This window comes from Monopterus albus, unplaced genomic scaffold (assembly GCF_001952655.1).
Source record: "Monopterus albus unplaced genomic scaffold, M_albus_1.0 scaffold1.1, whole genome shotgun sequence".
Lineage (NCBI taxonomy): Eukaryota > Metazoa > Chordata > Actinopteri > Synbranchiformes > Synbranchidae > Monopterus > Monopterus albus.
Window position 1 is genome coordinate 5,238,306 of NW_018127881.1, and position 15,419 is coordinate 5,253,724.

At 41.8% G+C, this 15,419-nt stretch overlaps 1 protein-coding gene and 1 long non-coding RNA gene across 2 annotated transcripts in view; one reads left to right on the forward strand and one right to left on the reverse strand.

The window, feature by feature from the left end:
* LOC109956705 (uncharacterized) overlaps positions 1 to 15,419 on the forward strand; it is an 86,503-nt gene that overhangs the window by 42,207 nt on the left and 28,877 nt on the right. The window lies entirely within an intron of this gene.
* Positions 1 to 15,419, reverse strand: part of LOC109956527 (plexin-A2-like) — a 74,483-nt gene that overhangs the window by 13,799 nt on the left and 45,265 nt on the right. Inside the window, exons 13-23 of the mRNA XM_020593749.1 lie at positions 15,273 to 15,359; positions 13,381 to 13,532; positions 12,217 to 12,334; positions 11,499 to 11,635; positions 10,800 to 10,967; positions 9,104 to 9,197; positions 6,461 to 6,700; positions 5,331 to 5,474; positions 4,625 to 4,859; positions 3,892 to 4,034; positions 1,681 to 1,949 (exon numbers count right to left, since the gene is read on the reverse strand). Of these exons, the coding sequence (XP_020449405.1) occupies positions 1,681 to 1,949; positions 3,892 to 4,034; positions 4,625 to 4,859; positions 5,331 to 5,474; positions 6,461 to 6,700; positions 9,104 to 9,197; positions 10,800 to 10,967; positions 11,499 to 11,635; positions 12,217 to 12,334; positions 13,381 to 13,532; positions 15,273 to 15,359 (1,787 nt within the window). The remainder of the gene's footprint in view (positions 1 to 1,680; positions 1,950 to 3,891; positions 4,035 to 4,624; positions 4,860 to 5,330; positions 5,475 to 6,460; positions 6,701 to 9,103; positions 9,198 to 10,799; positions 10,968 to 11,498; positions 11,636 to 12,216; positions 12,335 to 13,380; positions 13,533 to 15,272; positions 15,360 to 15,419) is intronic.

Here is a 15,419-nt window from a genome sequence, read left to right on the forward strand (position 1 = left end):
TTGCCCTTTCGGTCATGACCCAAAGCTCATGACCATAGGTGAGAGTTGGAACGTAGATCGACCAGTAAATTGAGAGCTTTACCTTACAGCTCAGCTCCTTCTTCACCACGACGGACCAGTACATTGACCGCATAACTGCAGATGCTGCACCGATCCACCTGTCAATCTCCCATTCCATCCTTCCCTCACTTGTGAACAAGACCCCAAGATACATAAACTCCTCCACTTGAGGCAGGAACTCCCCACCAACCCGAAGGGAACAAGCCACCCTTTTCCGACTGAGAACCATGGCCTCGGATTTGGAGGTGCTGATTCTCATCCCAGCCGCTTCACACTCGGCTGCAAACCATCCCAGTGCACGCTGAAGGTCCTGGCCTGATGGAACCAACAGGACAACGTCATCCGCAAAAAAGCAGAGATGAGATCCTGTGGTCCCCAAACCGGACTCCCTCCGGCCCCTCACTGCATCTAGAAATTATGTCCATAAAAATGATGAACAGAACCAGTGACAAAGGGCAGCCCTGCCAGAGACCAACATGCACCGGGAAACAAGTCTGACTTACTGCCGGCAATGCAAATCAAGCTCCTGCTCCAGTTGTACAGGGACCGGACGGCCCTCAATAGAAGGCCCCGGACCCCATACCCCGGAGCACCAAACAACGGGGCGCCAAGAGGGACACGGTCGAATGAATTCTCCAAATCCACAAAACACATGTGGACTGGTTGGGCAAACTCCCATGAACCCTCCACCACCCTGAAGAGGGTATAGAGCTGGTCCAGTGTTCCGCGGCCAGGACGAAAACCGCATTGTTCCTCCTGAATCCGAGGTTCGACTATAGTTCGAATTCTCCTCTCCAGTACCCTGGCATAGACTTTCCCGGGGAGGCTGAGGAGCGTGACAGCCCTATAGTTGGAACACACCTTGAAAAGAGGGACCACCACCCCAGTTTGCCAGTCCAGAGGCACTGTCCCCAACTGCCACGCAATGTTGCAGAGGCATGTCAGCCAAGACAGCCCCGCAACATCCAGAGACTTAAGGTACTCAGGGCGAATCTCATCCACCCCCGGTGTCTTGCCACTGAGAAGCTTGTCAACTACCTCGGTGACTTCAGCTTGGGTGATGGACGAGTCCACCCCCGAGCCCCAATGAGGAAGCAGAGGCCTGAAATAGTCTTAAATATTAAATATATTAATAATGGAAAGAAGCTCCAGGGTCCAGTTTACATCCAAAAACACTCCAGCATATTTGCTGTCAACTGATAAAACTTCAGCTCCCTCTTAGTCTTTGAAAACTAAGCTCTGAGACCAGAGGTTTCAGGTTTTTTTCACCGCACTCCTGAAATCTGCCGATATTTGCATGTGGACCACGGCTGGCCGTCAGGTCGAGTGTCTCCACGCATTTAGTTTGTCAGATTTCAGGGGAGCAAACAGACATCTGCCCCCCATCAGCAGAATATGAAAACAGCCTATTAGTGACAAATTGTGCACCAACACCACAAGGGCGCATATTCATGGGGTACAAAAATAAGCAAAAACATATTTTTGAGTGTGTTTGTGTAGAATCTTTAAGTGAGATTATTGAGCTGAATAAAAGAACACACACACAGTCTGTTTGTCAAAGATGTATAACCAGCTTTTTTGTGTGTGTGTCATTCAGTGACAGTGAATTAATTGGTTTACCTGCGGAGTAGTAGTTTGGGGTGGTTCTTGCTCTCCAAGTTCCGTTCTATGAGGTCGGAGAGCAGATGTTTGAGGATGTCTGTAGCGTATTCCAGCCGCCCCTGCAGAGCGGTCATGATGAGTGAAGCCATGTAGCCGCGGTCACGCATGGAGAAGGAGCGCTGCAGCTCCAGTGTGCGGATGAATGTCAGCAAGAAAACCTTGTTATTCACCAGCTGAGCAAACTGCTTCAAGGCTTTCTCCACATTTGCCTGTCCACTTCCCGGCACCTGTATGTATCATGCAATTTTGCACAAACCAAAGATGTATACACTCGTTAGATGATGGTCTCTCAAAGATGAGAAAAGATAGAAACAGGAACAGCAGTGTTGTAACGCTAATGTGCAGGTCATGACACACTGACCCCATTGCAGAGGTTTAATCAAACTGGTACAGTCTAAGAAAGTACAACAACTAAGCTTGAATTTTCTGAAAAATGAAGGGCCTCTTACTTTGATTAAATGCCAGGATGTTTAATCTGCAATCAGAGGCTCTTTTAAACACAGACCTTTTGAAATCGCTGTGACCATAACAATGGGATGATTAAACCAACTATAATTGGCAACACCAACCCAGTTTTGACCTTGAGTAGGAGAAGAGTTGTTCTGCAAATAATGAAAGGCAAGTGTCATAAGAGTTGCTCCAAAATTAGGAATAAAATACTTCAGTGCAGTGTGCTCTGCCTTTAGAACAGAACAATAATAAAAACAACCAAAGTAAATTTGATTCAATGTGATTTAAAATGAGTTTGAGACAAAATTAGGCCCATGACACTGTAATGTGGATAAGACCAAGATTAGAACTAAACAAAATGCCTTTGAGACTTTGAACATCAACTGAATTGCAGGACCTCTAGTGCATCCCTCAACATCTAACTGAATAATGCATGGGCTATATACTAGGGCTGGATATTGGTATTGATGTCCATTCAATTCGATTTTGATTCCATTTATTTTGATATCATTTGATTCATGATGATACATTTGTTTCGAATGTGGCATAAACTTTTGTTTCCTTGAGTATAATATAAATTCAAGTTCGAATTATAGGCTATTGAGCAAGGCTAATGAAAACCCAGCACCGCTAACATAACATCATTATGCATCATTTAAAAATGCTATCGTATACAGCTGCATACAATAACTGATGCTTGAGCTAAGTCCAGACACCACTTTAATGATCAATTTGAGCACAGATGTGACAGAAACTGAAAGTCTGTTCCCTGGTTCATCTATAGTGTTTGTTTTAACACCAGCCTGATATCGGCAGACAGCTGCTAGCTAGCATTAACTCACCAACAGAAACAGTGAGTTAAGTGGAATCCACACACTGTTCAACTTCTGTGGTTTCACATCTTTTAGCCAGAGGTAATCTCTTCAACAAAGCAAGCCGAGAGCTCAGATCATTGTGCAGAGTCTTTTTTTCAGTCTGTTAGTCTCATCGACGGGATCTCTAGGTCCATTATGAGATGAGTCAGCTGAACATTCTGAGTCATGATAGTCCAAAAAGTGTGGTGTGTTTATACAACTGTTGTGACTCAATGCCACTAGTATCACCTGCATTACCTTAACTAAAGTAACCTTTTTAAGCATGTTGTAACAACAACTTCTCCACAAAGTAGACATTTTACACATTATGCAGTCCAAACTGAACAACACAAGTATCCTGTGATAACATTTAACACAGATGTACATTTCAAGAATCAATACTGAGTCATTCAAGTAGAATGTTATTAATCAGTAAATCAACTTTTTTATCCAGCCCTATTATATATATAAAGTTAAAGTTTCAAAAAGAGTCAAATAAACAATGTAGGATCAGGTGTAGAAAACTAATTTGTTGGAAATCCTGGTTTGGTTTGCAAATACACTAGCAGAGACTAAGAAAAGTCTGACTCAGGACAGGTATATGGCAAAGAAACTGGGGAAGGCATCAATCTTCAGATACAGTGTGCTCACAAACCTTTTAGTGGGTGTAGATTCCATTAAACAAGCAGACCTCACATTGCACTGAGTACACTGAGATTTGCTCACACTGCTCTGTTCAACAGCAGTTTGACAGCACTTGCCAACAAGCCAAAGTCAATTTAGTCTGGAGTATACTGGAGGCTTAAGGTCAGAAAAATGGTTGAAAGTAGATGAGTAGTGCAGTGCTACTTCAAAGGTCCCTCACCTCCAGCTCTCTGAGCACAGGGTGATCATCCATGCCGGGAAAGAGGACCCTCATGGCATAAGTGCGATAGTCTAGGTAGGGGATGCCAGCTCTGTCCAGATCACTGGTTAACTCGTTGATGTCTGTCTGTAGCTCTGCAAAGGCTGCGTATGACAGAGGGGTGCATTAAACCAGACATATTGTAACATACTTAACATACTGTATTTACTGCTTCTAATATACTGTATAATCCTGAATTTGTATAAGCCATATTTTAAAGCAAGCATCCTGACATTTTTGCATTGATGATGAACTTATTCGGTTCATAATGCATCTTTCATTATACAGTGGGGCAAAAAAGTATTTAGTCAGCCACCAATTGTGCAAGTTCTCCCACTTAAAAAGATGAGAGAGGCCTGTAATTTACATCATAGGTATACTATAATAACCATATGGAGTTTGCATGTTCTCCCTGTGCCTGCGCGGGTTCTCTCCGGGTACTCCGGCTCCTCCCACAGACCAAAGACATGCAGCTTAGGTTGATTGGTGACTCTGAATTGCCCATAGGAGTGAGTGTCAGTGTGTGTGACTGTTTGTCTACATGTCAGCCCTGTGATAGACTGGCGACCTGTCCAGCATGTACCCCGCCTCTCACCCAATGTCAGCTGGGATTGGCTCAAGTCCCCTGGCGACGCTATTCCTGACTAAGCGGTATAGATAATGGATAGATGGATTTATAAACAGTCTCACTCACCCTCCTTGCACTCTAGCGCCACTCGGGACTCTAGATTGTCCATCTGCATCTGCAGACGCTTCAGAGTGAGGTCGTTCTCGTGTGACTTCCGTCTGTAGGCCAGTAGGACTATAATGACAATGATGAGGAGTAGCCCTCCTCCAGCTGTGATACTGAAGATAGCAGGAAGAGTGAGCAAGCTATCGGACCGGATGTGAACTTCCCCTGGGGAGATGTGGAGTCCTCCTACTTGGACCTGGATAATAATAATATGGGTATAAGCATAACTTCAAGACACAGTTGAAAATTCTCAAGTAATAAAGAAAACAAAAATCAAAGAACTGATTGTGAATTCAAAACATCGTTGCTGAAGAATTAAATTGGCAAGTACATGGAGATATGGATGTTTTTTTCTGAACAGCTGCCTTTAAATAAAGCAAATTTTAGAAGTCTGAGGCACACCAACTTAGTTTTCTCATTACAACTCTTTTCTCATTATTTGCAAGAGTGCCTGCCAATAATTCTGGGGCACAATGTGCTGTAATTGGGAACCTACCAGACTACGAGTGACAGACAATGACAGAAAGATAGTGACTTAAGTGCAAGCCTGTCGGTGACCCACAAACACATTGGCGTTCAGACAAACACTGACCCACATCCATGCAGACAGCAAATCAGATGCAGAGACACAAAACCACCAGACAGGCAGAGAATGGTTTAGACTGACCAGGACTTTGTGCTGCCCTGTGAGGTTTGGTGGTTCACAGAGTAACTGAGTATCAGACACAGTGAGAGAACAAGGTGTATCCCCAATCAGCACTGTGTAATTCAGCCTGGCTCCACCGGATGCGGATGGCACCAGGTTACGTCCCTGCAACATAGTTAGAGAAGCAACATACATAGCTGCATTAAATAACAGTATATCAAGCATAAAAATACTATAAGGGCATCAAGTTTTTGCACAGCAAAAACCCAATGGTTGCTTGAGATCCTAACATGCCAAGTTCTGGTCTAAGGCTTCAGAAAACTGTGTGGAGTGTGCTTTCAGTGCACTATGCTGGCATGTTATGTCAGGTGGGAAAAATGCAAATTCAATCTCAAACAATGCAAAGTTGTTAGTTTTTACCCCTTTGGATTTTTTACTGTTGTTTCCACAGAGCATCTGTGTTTTAGCCTCATTTTTTGCAGATCATATGTATAACATTGTAACTTCAACAAATTGTTACAAAGCAATTTTGAGGCATTGCTATAATTACTGTAATCACACATCTTGCAAAAGACTAGCAACCACTTTCTTTAAATTCTACATGGTGAGTCACTGAGTCATATTTTGCTGGAAATCTGCTAGACTGTTTTACCTAACAAAGGCAGATTGCCATGGAGGAACAGCATGGCATCTTGAAGCTAACAGGCTTGACACGTGATATAAAAGTGAAAGGTGTGGAGAAAAAAAATGTTTCCAGAAACTACAAAAAGTAGCCATGCTCTCTTTTAACAGGAAGTACAGGAGTTCATAAGGAATGTCATGGGAAATTAACTTTTCAGAAACACAATAGCAGTGAGGGAAACATGCCCTGCCAGTTCAGGACTGTGGTATGTTTTTTTTTTTTTCTTCAAATATTTATGGTCAGAGATTAAACTTAATTGGTAATGACATAATGATGTTGTGTAGCATAGCAAAGATCTGACAAGACAGGAACAGATTGGAACAGTAATGAGGACAGGGAAATAGATGACAGTGAAAAAGATTGATGAATACTGTAGCTCACATACTGTACATTCAGCACTAAAGAATTACTGGCTTGAGAGTGCTCCCTCTATCTATTGCATGGACATCAGAAAAGAAACCATAGTTACCTTGAGTATGATGGGAGCTCCAGGTTTCTGCTCCAGAACACCTGATAGGCTGAGGGGCTCCAGGTAAGGGTTGGGGTAGTAGATGAAGCTTGTATTATTGTAAGTGAGCAGCGCTTGGACGTTGTTGAAGACGAAGCCAAACTCGTCTACGTGTTTGACCGTCTCCTGGTCTGTGGTGTACTCGGCCTTCAGAGACGGGGCGAAGCAGCTGATGGTGGTTGTATTCATCACTTTGCACACCTGGAGAGGAATCAGATCAGTGCCCCAAGTTACACGTCACAGTACCCAACCTTGTGTTAGACATATCTGTATTGAACTGCATATACTGTCACACTGTACATATAATTAATGCTACGAAGTATTTTGTAGTGATGTTTACTGGATGATTAGCATTTCTGTAGGTCATTGAAATACGAAGATGTGCGATAATTATAAAAAGTATTTAAAAATTGCTTGTTAAAATGTTTTGCTTAAAATATTTTATGGTCATTTATTTTTTTATACTTTAATGTCATTTGTAATTATTACTTGATAACTTTTAAGAGTTTCTTGTATGAATAACATTTGAATTGTAGCTTTTAAGAGTATTTGAAGAATAAGATTTGAAATATAAAATACTTTATTCTTAAACACCTGCTTCATTTGTTAGTTATTGGTGCTTTACCAAGCTCTCCGGTCTTGGCATTTTGCCTCCTGTTTTTTTTTTTCTTCAAGCTCCTTCTCAAAGTCAAATAGGTCTCTTAAATTCCAGCAGGCCAGTTTCTAAGCTTCAGTTTTATCTAACTTTTAACAGTAAGTTGTTTCAAGTCAATTAACTGCTTTATGATTCAAGACATTTTTAAGCAAGTCCAGTTATGTTTTTGAGATATGTGCGATAAAGAGACTGCCCTCATTAAATTTACCAGTGACCTTCTTATTGTAGCTGATTCGGGTGAAAGTTCATCTTTAATCCCTTTAGATCTCAGTGCTGCCAGTGACAGTGTAGGATAGGTAGTTTTAATTGACTGGCTCAAATTATGGGCCGGTGTCATTAACACGCCATTTAATTGGCTCAGGGCATACCGGTTACAAATAACATTGCCTATATAAAACATTTTTAAGGAATCCTCTTTTTCAACACATTACATTTGAAGTTCCTAAATTTTTAGTGCCCTCATCTTTGTTCTCTTTCACCCTCTTCCACCTGAGCTATATTATCTTCAAATGCATTAAGTACGATTTTACATACTGATAAATCAAGTTAAAATGGGGACAGGACGTGTTATTGCTTCACTGTCCTACCCCGTCTATTACACTTTTCTGCCTACAGCTCTTCTGTTGTTTCCAACAGCTAAAAGACCAAAGAGGTGGCATCTTGTGCACAGAGACAGTGGGTCAAAGAAAGAGCAAAAACCAGAGTTAACATTGGTTTGGTTTTTTGAGATGGAGAGTGTTAAAAGCAGCCAAAAGACTTCGATTTGATTTAGATGTGGCATTCTTCCTTCTGGAAGAAGCCAACATGTTTGTTTAGGTAACATTAGCGACCTAGCATGGTCACCAGTAAACCTTTGTATTGAATTAATACGATTTTTCTGAGTAATTCGAGCTTTGTGTAGTGTTAGTATGTAGCATAGGGCATTTTGCTGGATAGCCATATTTACTTGCTGGCTGAAACCAAGCATTTGTGGTTCACATCACAGTCTCAGGAGGCAGAATGTGATGAGATGGGCAAGGTAAGGAGTGATTTCTGGTAGGACTTTGTTTTGAGTCCAATTAGACCTGCGAGTGACCGAAAAGAAATTAGGCAGAGTAACATTAAATACAGCAGTTTTTTGTAGTGCTGTGCCAACACAGATATACCCACTCCTTTATTGGCATCTCTTCATTTGGTACCTTTTTATAAGTGATTTTTCAAGATTAATTTAATATCTTGTCAAGCCAAAAGTTCTCCCCAGAAGTTGCAACCCTCCTTCGGCCTGTGTTAAATCTCAGATCCTCAGGCAATGCCATGACTGGTCCAAGTAGAAAATGTGGGGCTAAAGGTGAATACATTTTTACCATCAGAACCCCAGCACTTTAGAACAATCACTCACTTTGACGCGACCTGCTAAGGATCTCAGGCAAGTGGAATCAGCACCATAAATCAAATTCCCAAACTGAGGTTTTCCCTGTCAGTTCTTTAAACTCTCATTTCAGAATGAACTTCTCTATATGGCTCCTCATTCTAACCTCTTTGTTTAGGTGCTGTATGGGCTTATTTTTTTATAACCACAGCAATAAAGACATTTTATAAACTTATATCACACTGTGCAGTTGTATTTTAAGATAGCTTATTTTCTATCCATATGGCAGGTTTATAGACTTTGTCCACATTTTGTCAAGTCTGTAGCTATACAGTACTTACTATTCAAAACTAAACAATTTTAAACCAACGTGTCATCTCATCATGATTTTGAAATATATTTTTGTGTTTAAACTTAGGCTGCATTAAAAAAATGTCAGTACAAAGCAGTATGTAAAAACAAAAAGTAGAAAATCAACCACAGCACTAATTACAGTCCTAATAAACTGTCAATAAAGAACAATTTTCTTTGACCATTTTCAGCCTGAGTAAGTATCATCAGTAAAGGTTGAATGCAGTGTATTAGCAGGGTTCAGACTCACATTGACAGATTCGTGCCCTGCATATTTGACTCTGACCCGTGGTTCCTGAACTACGTCGAGGTTGGTCCCGGTCACTGTCAGGGTGGTGTGTCCACTGTTTGGGTGAAAGAAATGTAAATGGTCTTATACTTGTATAGCGCCTTTCTATGCTTTTACAGCACACTCAAAGCGCTTTCACATTATTCGGCCATTCACACTCTCAAGCACTCACGCATTCACACACCGGTGACATCACCGGGAGCAACTGGGGGTTCAGTGTCTTGCTCAAGGACACCTCGACATGTTGACTGGACAAACCAGGAATCGAACCGCTAATCCTCTGGTTAGGAAACGACCCGCTCTACCTCCTGAACCACAGCTGCCCCCATAAGTGTGTCAGTTATGAAACTAATAAGAAGATCAGAGAGCAGCACATATATAACCAAACTGGACATACTGTATATAAACATGTACACATACAAGCACACCACACCCAACGTAGCCTATATATGAATGCACACTGCCTGAGTGATGACCACTGAGAGATCAATTACTTTGACATGCAAAACTCCTATTCTCCAGATGAAAGCATTAATTCAGATTGGAGGGGTTATATCTGGAATGAGTTGACTCTTTGTTATTGGGCAGAAGAGCCAGATCAAACAGAGAACCAGCTGTCTGCTATTTTATATTCATCCATGACTGTGAGGTTGGCATTACATGACCACAGGTGCTTCTTGTTTACGTATCTGCCCTAGAAGTGATGAAAATAAATAACACTCTCTAATCTTTGCATCACTTGTGCTGCAGTGTGAGCATAGAAAACAGAGGAGTGAACTGAGAAGTCGAAACAGAAAGGCAAAATACAAGAGATAAATGAGGAAAAATGGTTTTCAAAGACTGGCCGCTCCAGTCCTCTTGACTGAGTGCCAGTCCCTCGCTTCCTCACTTCAAAGGCTACCTAAGCTTGTAGAGCTACATAGTGGGACTGCACATTCATGATGAGGGCTCTTGATTGCAGCTCCACAAAGCCCCTCCTGTCACTAGACTGAGGGTCAGGTTGTATTTCTGAAGTCTAATCTGCAGGGACGTAGAGCTGGGTAATCCCACCCGAACCCAAATTAGCTGCCATCTTTTATTCAGTGGAATACAGGTAACACACATTTCAAATGTGATAGAAATGTTTATGCAGCAAAGTTTCTCTCACTGTAATATCAGCAGCATCACACTCAATACTACTTTAATTAAATGAAAAATAATTTCCATAGGTTTATATACGACATTTTTTGTGATCACAGATTAGATGTCATTTAACAGCCTTGTTATAGCAGACAGCCACAGCATCTTTTCTCATCTCACCTCAGCGTTTCTCTTGCTCTCACATTAATTATGGCACATTTCTCTAATCCAAACTAACACCATACTTGTGGCCCATTGTGAGCACGTGAGATCCCTGTAGAGCTCACAAATTTATCTGCACTTTGTGAGCAGCAATTATAAAGCCTAACACTGCTACCATTTATGATTTGTATGTAATCTTTTGTGACATAGGCCCTAACTTTTTCAAATATATGTTCTGAGTAAGATAAGATTACAACATAACCTCCATTAATAGTAGTTACACACCCCACACAGAAAGGCCCAGGTAATGAACCTGCATTTTTGTAAGGTAACAGTGTAACCATACAGCTGGTATCTGTGTATGGTTTAGTGCTACCTGGTGATGCTCCACAGGGGTTCAATGTGCTGGACTGTGGGGTCTTCAATGTAGTCAAAAGCCAAACTCCCAGGAACTCCGGCCCGGTCGACACTCAAGCCGACCTGCACTGGTCCCGCTCCTGTCACCGATGGCGCAGAGAAACACACAATCTCTGACATGGTCCTCCTGGTGGGAGTACCAGAAGAGGCATTTATTTTTGCCTTTGATTGTGACTGCCCACTCTCTGCTGCAGTGGCAAATTCCTGACTTCACACAGTTAGTAGCCATGCACAAAACCACAAGAAGAGAGCATTCATTATAGTCTGTCTCATCTCTTCCTCATTAGACACATTAGGAATGGAACACTGTAATTGGAGGTTGCTGCAGCTAATGGCTTCCTCACCTCACCCTCCTGACTCCTACCATGTGAGGCCTTTTGAACTTTAAATAGATATCTATAAATACATGGAGAACCATACCTACTGCTGTGGCTTTCATCACATCACCACAAATCATTATTAAGATTTTCATTTAACACGTGGACACTTAATTGTATATAGTGTGCTTTAAATAGAGTGATCTCTTACTGTGTTTCACAGAGGTTATAGAGAGCTAAATCTTTAGCTTTGTGTGGAGGCAGTCTCACTCTATTGTCTGGAGCCTTAAGGAACATGAGGTTAGGATAGCATCAGGAGGTTATGTTATCATCAGCCTCACCTGTACAGCTCACAGGTCTGATTACCAAAGTACACTTTAACAGTGCTTCCGGCACCCAGATTCTCCCCGACAATAGTGACCTTGGTGCCCCCAGACTCAGGTCCTCTGCCTGGGGTGAGCGCCAGCATCGAGGGGATCTGTCGAGAACTAAAATTTATTAATGTTTCGTTCAGTACAGGTCAAACACAAAATGTTCTACTGGTCTTGACTGAATCGATCATTGTATAACTAAAAACAAATCAGATAAAAGGCAGACCAAAGAAATTCTTCAAAAAAAAATTTTTGTGAAATTAAGATAAACAGAAGTTCCCCTGAAAACATGATTTGCAAAGTTTGTTAAATATTAACATTATATTTTTTGCCCTGTATTTCTATTTTTCTGTATCTTTATCATCGTAGAAAATGCATAAAAATTGGTCTATTTTTAATTTGTGATTCACACATTATTGTGATTCATTGCTAATTCATTTTACCAGCATACATGTAATTCTTGCCATCACTATCAAATCGCGGCGGTGCAGTAAACTTTACTTTGCAAAGATCAGCAAAACAAGATCAACTTAAGTTTTGTTTTAAGTGTCACAGTCAGTCCTCTCTTTGTGACACGTGCAAGTGCCTTGGTTTATCGTCACACGTTTGTAAAACCGAAAATAAAATAGGTAATTAATGTATGCATGTATTAATGGACAAATTAAATGTGTGTCAGTGTTGGAATTACCACAAAGGAGTAGAGCTGGGAGGACTGTGCGCGTAGTTCCGGTCTACATTCGCCGACACAGAGCTTAACTGGACCTGGTGCACTTCCTTTAGGAGCTGCAGACATCTCACACACAATCCTGTCAAGAGAAGAGACAAAAACAATATGTGAATGTGGGTGCACAAAAACACAACCGTGCAACAGATCATGCATTCATTAAGACCAGCCAGACACACACACACACTGCAGAATCACTGCACTGTATCGCATCCGTTATGAACTGAACTGGGGGAAGATGGCCTCTGCTGGTCAGTGTGATTGAGGCAGACATTCATGGAAGTTGTGGGTCAATACAGAGGCCCATCTTTCTTCCTAATGGGAAACCTATAACAGCAGTATAACTCAAATGATAAACTACTCCCCTCCCCATCTCAAGTACGATTGCCACCCACCATTACCTCTGGTTGCCATGACAACAAAGGGGTTTCTTCAGTATATCAGTATTGCCTGTCAGGTCAGTAAGATAAAGTGTGCCATGAATAAGTTATTATAGCGACTGACCCCATGCTGAAATTAATGTTTGTACCAGCTGTAATGCCATGTTTTAAAGCACTGTGCCTGCCAAATGAATTGCCCTGTGCAGCGCACTGCTCTGTGCAAAAAACTCTGTTTCTTCCAATACAGTAGGAGCACCCAATGAATCACCCATGCCCAACTCTTCCATTCATACATCACAACAGTTTTCCCATTTTCTGCTGGCATGTTCCTTTTTTTTTTTAACAAGGATATAAATAAAGTGTCTGCAGCCTGAGCCCAATCGCCTTACATGGCTGTGAGAGAAACACATGGCTAACAGATTGTTCCTCCAGTCAACATCATGCAGCACATTTCAATTACAGCTGTGCCGACAGCCTCACAACGACAGTGACACAAAGACAGTCTCTTCCCTTGGCTCCAACTGCACCAAAGCAGTGCGAAGCCTCACACACATTCCTACAACCTGATGAGGCATCGCTGGGCTCTGGTTTATTCACAGACTGTACTAGAGTCTGTGACAAAAATGGCATAAAAGAGAGAGAGAGAGTGTGTGTGTGTGTGTGTTTATTTTCCTTTATGTTTGTGTGTTTGCATCTGCACAGTATGAAACCATGCATGTCTGAGCAGAGCAGGGGAGGAGTCTCTTACTGTTCTGCAGTAATATATCCCTCCTCCTGTGGGGTGCACTGCACTCCAGCCACCTCCACATTACCCTGCAGCTCAGAGAAGGACAAACCCAGGTTCAGGCCCTGGATCGTGATCAGTGTGCCCCCCTCCAGAGGCCCTGCCACAGGGCTCACCTACATCGAAAGGAGACAGAAATGATAAGATTATGATTTCATGTTCTCAGGTACTATATCAGCTTGTTTCATCCACAGTGACATTCCCTTATGATTACAGCTTTTTACTGTTACAGTGTGTGAACTTACAATATATCAGCTGCTGGCTTCTCTACTACAAATGTATATTGGATAAATAATGTAACGTTGCTTTAGATTTTCTATTTTTTTTTATTCACTGAACAATTTCAAATAATTCCAGCTGCCTTTAACCGTAGCATTTGTAGAGATACTATGAACTACATGACAGAGTCTTCACACATACTTTGTGTAGTTTCTGTGTAACCTGTGCAGTCTCACAAATCACATTAATTTATCCTAGAGTGTGTGTGTGTGTGTGTGTGTGTGTGTGTGTGTGTGTGTTAAATACCTAATTCCCATACTGTCTCAAAAAGCTATAATCTACTCTAATTCAAATCAAACGTTAATGAATAATGCAGTGGATAACAAAGCCATGAGAGACCTATTCAGAGCCCTTTTCAGTGTAAAGACAACCCTCCCAGCAGGAGACCTGCAGACCTGCAGAGCAGAGCAGGAGCAATGCCGGAGTAACACTACTGCTTTTCTCGAGCAGCATTCAGTAGTTGATTCATTCTGCTGCAGCTCCTTGAGAAACACTAATAATGTGACAGGGACATGAAAGGCTCACGGCTCTTTGAAGTGGAGGAGCCTTGCATCTCTGTGCCTGACCCGCTGCGCCTCACTCGAAAGAATGAACAGGAGTTTGTGACACACAAGATCCATCACCTCTCTCTAAACAGACTGAATTCATTTAGCTGTCAAGCACCAAAGGTATTCAGCTCCTGTGGAATAAAATGTGAGATAGTCTCAAATAAACAGACACTTGGATGGAAAACTGGAAAGTAGCCACAGATAAAATTAGTGTTTGTTTTTATTTACAGACTACCATGTCCTGTATACCTATTAGTGTGATGGCATACTGTTTACTGATACAGTGTTAAGGGGTACAGATAGATGGAGAGTTGATCAAACAGACTTGTGACTGGACATGTATGAGCAATGGGCTTCTGTTCAAAATCTTCAGTCACATTTTCCACTAAATATCTGAGCAGTGTGCAAGTGTTGATTTCTGAAGGCACAAACTAGTCATAATCTCCATGTGACATTTAGTTTTAGTCACAATGAATGGTGTGTTTATCAGTTCATATGGTCCTGTAGAAGCCTCAGCTTCATTTTTAAGAAATCATGTCTATTCCCATGTTTCTGGTGAAGTATAACATCACAGGGCAATTGTACAGAGATGTCTATCTGTCTAACTTCACAGGTACAGAGTGGTGCTCTGTTAGCAGCCTGAACAAAGTGGCATAAAGTAGTCTCAGCAACTGTAACAACTAGCTTCGAGATGTTTCTCTGTCAGGCACGCCTTGCAGTCTTGAATATAAATTGTTAACAAAGCACCCAAAACACAGCTTTGCTAACTGTTTGTATACCCTCTGAACTTCTGAACAAATTGCTACAGTTTCATGATTTATGTTTCAGCTGCCTTGCACCAGTCACATTGCAGCTCTGTTATTTAAGTGGCATGATGACTAAGATTTAGGAATTTGTTTTAACTCTCCTCGACCAGTAGCTCAACTACTTGGCTAAAGAAACTTCATCATTGTAATGTACTATATGATTAAGCTCAATGGTTTGACTGCCCAAAGGATGGGGCAGTAGCTCAATAAACAATCAACAAACCTCAGTAATGCGTGGGTTGGTACACTTGACATTCTTGGCAGAGAGGTCCAGCCAGCGGCTAGCGTATGGGGTGACGGGGGTACAGTGCTGTTTCATGGTGCATCGGCCCTCGCCGCTACACCAGCCACACCGGAACTTCCTCTCTGG